The sequence below is a fragment of the Bos indicus genome, chromosome 18, assembly GCF_029378745.1.
Source record: "Bos indicus isolate NIAB-ARS_2022 breed Sahiwal x Tharparkar chromosome 18, NIAB-ARS_B.indTharparkar_mat_pri_1.0, whole genome shotgun sequence".
Classification (NCBI taxonomy): Eukaryota; Metazoa; Chordata; class Mammalia; order Artiodactyla; family Bovidae; genus Bos; species Bos indicus.
The window spans coordinates 15,533,474-15,539,473 of record NC_091777.1 but is presented as its reverse complement, the minus strand read 5'-3'; the positions used below and the strand labels follow the sequence as shown (position 1 = coordinate 15,539,473).

General features: G+C 42.4%; 1 protein-coding gene across 1 annotated transcript in view; it reads left to right on the top strand.

The window, feature by feature from the left end:
* Positions 1-6,000, top strand: part of SHCBP1 (SHC binding and spindle associated 1) — a 37,797-nt gene continuing 31,797 nt past the window's right edge. The window contains exons 1-3 of the mRNA XM_019980204.2: positions 1-128; positions 4,611-4,778; positions 4,952-5,067. Of these exons, the coding sequence (XP_019835763.1) occupies positions 20-128; positions 4,611-4,778; positions 4,952-5,067 (393 nt within the window). The 5' untranslated portion in view covers positions 1-19. The remainder of the gene's footprint in view (positions 129-4,610; positions 4,779-4,951; positions 5,068-6,000) is intronic.

Below are 6,000 nucleotides of genomic sequence, written 5' to 3'. Positions count from 1 at the left end.
CCGCCCGCGGAAATTTGAAATGGCTGAGGGATTGCTGGCTGGTGGTGGCCTGGGGTCGGAAGCGATGGCGCCGGAGCCCGAGCTTCCTGGCTGGGCGACCGACGAGGAGCTGGAGCGCCTGGAGAAAGGTGAGCACCCGCCGTGCGGGAGGAGCCGCCGTCTGCGACAGACCGTGTCGGCAGCGCTGGGGGCGTGGGGACTCTCCGAGGGCGCCTGGGCCGCAGGCGGTTGGCCTGGGTGGCGGCTGTGACTGGGCGAGGCCCCGACCCACTCTCCGGACGTCGAATCGGGAGGCACCCAGAACACCTCTCCTCCTCGCCCAATCTGGCCTCAGCTTCCCTGAGACTGGAGGGACTTGGGCTGGGTGGAGATCCCTACTCTTGCTGTCTGGGTGTCTCCCCACCCCGCGCCGCTCCGCCCTCACCCCCACCGCCCCGGTTTTGTGCGCGAGTTTGTGTGTTTAGAGTGGACGCATATTTTTTATTTGCGTCTCAAAGGAGACCACGTACCACTATCCCCTTTCCCGGAAGAAAAGAAGCTTGGACGCTTGGCCTAGATAGCAGTACTGAGCATTGAGAGCAGGTGACGTGCCCAAAGGTAGGGGAGCCAATTTGTGACACAGTGTAAAAAAATAGAAAGTGAAAGTGAAGTCGCTCAGTCGTGTCCGACTCTTTGTGACCCCATGGGCAGTAGCCTGCACCAGGCTTCTCCATCCATGGGATTTTCTAGGCAAGAGTACTGGAGTGGGTTGCCATTTCCTTCAGGGAATCTTCCCGACCCAGGGATCGAACCCAGGTCTCCTGCATTGTAGACAGACGCTTTTCCATCTGTCTACAACGAACCCAGCTCTAATTTATAGTTCTTTCTGTCTCTTCATGGAGACTCCGTTTTCTCCCCCTGATATTTTAAGGTGGTTCAGTCTTTTACTTTAACATTTTCAGTTGTATTGTGTAGTGGAAAGAGTCCTGGAGAAGTGAGAAAACCTTAAGTGGGACTTAATTCCACTACTCACCCCTCTTGGTGATCTGGCAACAGTCAGGTGACTTCAGTTTTCTCATCTGCAAAACAGGTAGTAGTGCTGCTAAGTGTGAAGATTAAGTGAAATAATGTGTGAAAAGTATTTCAAATTGGCTCTGAACACACATAACATAAAACTTAGCATCTTAACCATTTTAGATGTGGATTCAATCCCTGGGTTGGGAAGATAACCTGGAATAAGAAATGGCAACCCACTCTTGTATTCTTGTCTGAAAAATCACATAGATAGAGCAGCCTGGCAAGCTACAGACCATGGGGTGGCAGAGTTGGTTAACCACTGAGTACCTAACCAGTTTTAAGTGTACAGTTAAGTGGTATTAAACACATTCACATTGTTGTGTAGCCATCACCACCATCTGTTACTATGATTCTTTTCATCTTGTAAACTGAAACTCTGTACCTATTGAATAACAACTCCCCATTCGCCCCTCTCCCCAGCCCTTGGCAACTACCATTAAACTTTCTGCCTTTATGGTTTTGACTACTTTAAGTAACCTCATATCAGTGGAATTACACAGTATTTGTCTTTCTGTGACTGACTGGCTTATTTCACTCAGCCTAATGTTTATCCAGCATAATCATAAATTTCTTCCTTTTTTAAAGCTAAATAGTTTTAGCTGTGAACATGCATGTACAAATATCTCTTGGAGACCCTGCTTTAAATTGCTGGGTCATATGGTAATTCTATTTTTACATTTTTGAAGAATCACCATAAGTTTTCCATAGTGGCTATACCATTTTACATGCCTACCAACAGTCCACAAGGGTTCCTATTTCTCCACATCTTTGACAACACTTGTTTTCTTGGTAGCTTCTCATTGTTTTTTGAATAATAGTCACCTAATGGGTGTGAGATGATGTATTATTTCTTTAAAAAACATATCTATGTTATGTATGTGATGGACGGTGTGAAATAGTTTATTCTCGTAATTGCAGCTGGCATTCTAGTTTCATCTTCCCGAGGTTCAGAGAGATTTTCACGCATTTGATAAGGTATCTATGTCCTCTGAAGCTCAGGTGCATTGGTGTCTATGAGCAGGAAACCCTAGAGTACATCTTGGTTGTCTTGTTGCCAAGTCCAAACTCACTCCCTGCTCTCTGCACCACAGGCCCATAAATTGAGAGAGGAGTTGTTGGCACAAGGAATAGTGACTTTATTTGGAAAGCCAGCAGACCGAGAGGATGTGGACTAGTGTCCCAAAGAACCATCTTGCCAAAGTTAGAATTCAGCTTTCCTTTATACTGAAAGGGGAGAGGGTGTGGCTGGTTGTTGCACACTTCTTTGTTTCAGAAGCCTTTATTCTTGCAGCTGTTAAGGTAGGTCAAGTCATGATGTTTCTTTAAACCTTCAACAAAGCAAATGTTATTCTTTGTTCTGCAACATTTTATCTGTATATGAATGGGGGAAAGTTGTTTTACCTTTAAAGGTCAGAGCCTTGAGAATGGGCTATCCTGTCTACTTCAGGCTATAGGCAACATTCTTAACTTGTATCAAAAGTAATAGAATACAAAGATTAAAGTACAAGAAACAGATCCAATATGGAGTCAGATTTGTTCTTCCCTGTTACAGTCTGTGGGGTCGCATAATTCTGGTGCCCTAAACTGGGCAAAGAAGTGGAAGGGAGAAATATAAGGGATGGGGAAAGAGAAAGAGACTCCTGCCAAAAGTCTCAGATAACCTTCCTGAAACCACTGGAAAGGACTTAGCTGATCTAAATGCTATCCTCAGCATGTTTATTTATTATAGTGGTAATTTTGTCTGTTAAAAACATCATATTACACAGAATTAGATATGCCACTGGCTCAATCATGCCTTGTGAAACATAATTACATACAGCCCAAACCTAATTCGATTAGCATTTTCTAATCCTTTCGTTAGACATAGGCACTGAAATTAATGGGGAAGAACTAGTAGCTTTGGTGAAGTAAGTGAAAGTGAAGTCAGTCACGTCTGACTCTTTGCGATGGACCCCATGGACTTTAGCCATGGACTGTAGCCTACCAGGCTCCTCCATCCATGGGATTTTGCAGGCAAGAATACTGGAGTGGGTTGCGATTTCCTTCTCCAGGAGATCTTCCTGACCCAGGGATTGAACCTGGGTCTCCTGCATTGTAGGCAGACGCTTTACCATCTGAGCTACCAGGGGAGTCCATTGGCAAGTCGGTATAAACCCCCTGCCATAAGCCCTATGAGGTCACCGGGGAACCGCAGAACAGGGCTCCTCACTTGATTCGTGCAGGGAGTGTCATTCATTCACACAAGCACACTGTAGAGTTAGTAAAGTATAGCAGAAAACATGGTCGCTAGGAGAACAAAGAACTAGAGCTCCAAGCATCCTTACCCTGTCCTAAAGAATCCCCGACGGGCCCCCAAGATGAAAGGTGTCTGCTGAACCACAAAAGACACCTGGATTCTTGGCCTCCGGAGGAGGAGAATTCAATCCAGGGCCAGTGACAAGGCTTGATTGCTCAGAGTCTTTGTGTAATAAAGTTTTATTAAAGTATAAAAGAGATAGATATGCATTATTAAGAATGCATATCCATGTTTATTGAATGGTATTGACAGGTGATATTGTAGAAATTAAAGGGAAGTTTCAACTTGTTTTGAGATGACATATTGGAAACCACCTCTACATTTAATACAGCTTTATGGAATTTTTTTTTTTTTAAATGACTGTAAGATATTTGACCATTATGAGTTGCTTTGCTGTTGTTGTTCAGTCGCTCAGTTGTGTCTGACTCTTTGCGACCTCATGGACTGCAGCACACCAGGCTTTCCTATCCTTCACCATCTCCCAGAGTTTGCTCAAACTCATGTCCATTGAGCCAGTGATGCCATCCAACCATCTCATCCTCCATCATCCCCTTCTCCTGCCTTCAATCTTCCCCAGCATCAGGGTGTTTTCCAGTGAGTCGGCTCTTCCCATCATGTGGCCAAAGTATTGGAGCTTCACCTTCAGCATCAGTCCTTCAATGAATATTCAGGGTTGATTTCCTTTAGAATCGGCTAGTTTGGTCTCCTTGCTGTCCAAGGGACTCTCAAGAGTCTTCTCAAGCGCCACAGTTCAGAGACATCAATTCTTCTGCACTCAGCCTTTTTTCTTGTCCAGCTCTCACATCCATACATGACTACTGAAAAAACCATTTGACTATATGGACCTTTGTAGGCAAGTAATGTATCCGCTTTTTAATCCACTGCCTAGGTTTGTCATTGTTTTTCTTCCTCTCTAGCTCTAGTAATAATCATAGCTGTATCTTCTGAAGGAGAACCTGGGTGATTTCCACTGAATTAAAAAACAACCCTCTTTCTTTGCCTCACAGAACAGCAACAAAAACCTAACCCATGGAAGATTTTAAGTTCTTAACTGTTTTGAAGTAAAACTTGAGTTTTGAGATATTTTTAAATTTAGAAAAAAAAAGTTTTGATAGTGATAGAGGTAAGTAAAGCATTATATCCAAATCCTTGTTTATATTTTATTTGAAATTTCTAAGCAAATATATGAAAATAGCAGTTGATAAGCATTTGAGGTATCTGGGATAGTTGCGCCTGACTGTTTTTGTTGCTCTCTTAGGTTTGTTTGAAAATGAAGATTCATGCAGCGATTGTAGTGATCGTGCTAAACCAGGTAGTAGCTTACAAAGCTTTGTGCCAGAAGGAAAAACTCATTTCCCAGAAATGTTCCAGACAAGTCAACTTTTGTTCTATGAGCGATTCAGAGCTTATCAAGATTACATTTTAGGTGAGTAGGTCCTTTTTTTTTTTTTGCTTCTTTTATCTTTTAATCTACAGGTAGATTGTCTCAGTTCCTCAGACTGCCATTGCTGGTTCTGAGAAAGTAGACTTACAAGGATTTATTTAACTTCTCTCTGCTTTATGCTGTCTCAATTCTTACTGTGTTTAATTTGTTTGTAGCTGACTGCAAGGCCTCTGAGGTAAAAGAATTCACAGCTGAGTTCTTAGAGAAGGTCCTTGAACCATCTGGATGGCGGGCAGTCTGGCAGACTAATGTGTTTGAGGTGCTAGTTGAGGTAAATTTAATTCTGTTGTTAAGACATTTATCTCTACCTAAAAACACTTTCCCTCAGACTGTTATAACCAAAGTGCTTATTTTTAATTAAGATTTATGAGCTGATTGAAAAATGGTGTGTTTTTTGACATCTAATTGCTGTGGTGTAAGAAGTGTTCTGCAAATTTTAAAGGCAACTGAAGAGGGAATTGGGGTGGTTTAAGTTTCACCGTCCTTTAAAAGAGGAAAACGGACTAGAAACCTATGTAGTGGGGGAGGTACTTGAGATCATTTAAAAAATAAGATGCCTAATTATAAAATCAGTGGGGTTTGAATTAATTTTTTTTCTTCTTAGTTATAGCCCATTAAAGTAGCTCAAAACAAGTAGGCATTTTAAAACTAGCCTATTTTTTGCCTAACAGATTTGTAAGTATGTAGTTAACCTATTGATATTATCTTCCACTGCAGAAAGTAAAAACAGTCTTATTTTTCAACTGGCTGGGCCTTTTACATTAAATTTGCACTCTACTTACAGCTGTGAATTTTTCTCAGTGTTTGTTAACTGAACCACCAAAAAAAAACCTATTAAACTAAAATGGTAAAGCAGGGAGTGTGAGTACAGCTTGAACCTGCAGCCCCTTTAGAAAATGACATCACATCCTACAGTGGCTCTATATGAGGCAGTGGTTTGCCTGCAGCTGCTGCTCATGGATGTTTAAATTTTGGATTATGGTAATACCTTTGGTTGCAGTTCAGGCCATTAAGTTGATCATGATAGTAACGCCCTCCCCTCAACATACCTCAGTTCTCTAAAAGCAGCCAAAATCATTATGTTAAAAGAGAAATGTGCCATTCCCCTGCATTCCTCTCATGCATTGAATATACTAGAGGTCTGGTTTTGGCTTTCTGGCCTCTCATTGTTAGATAACACGTAAAAGCCAAGTTCCTTCAGTGC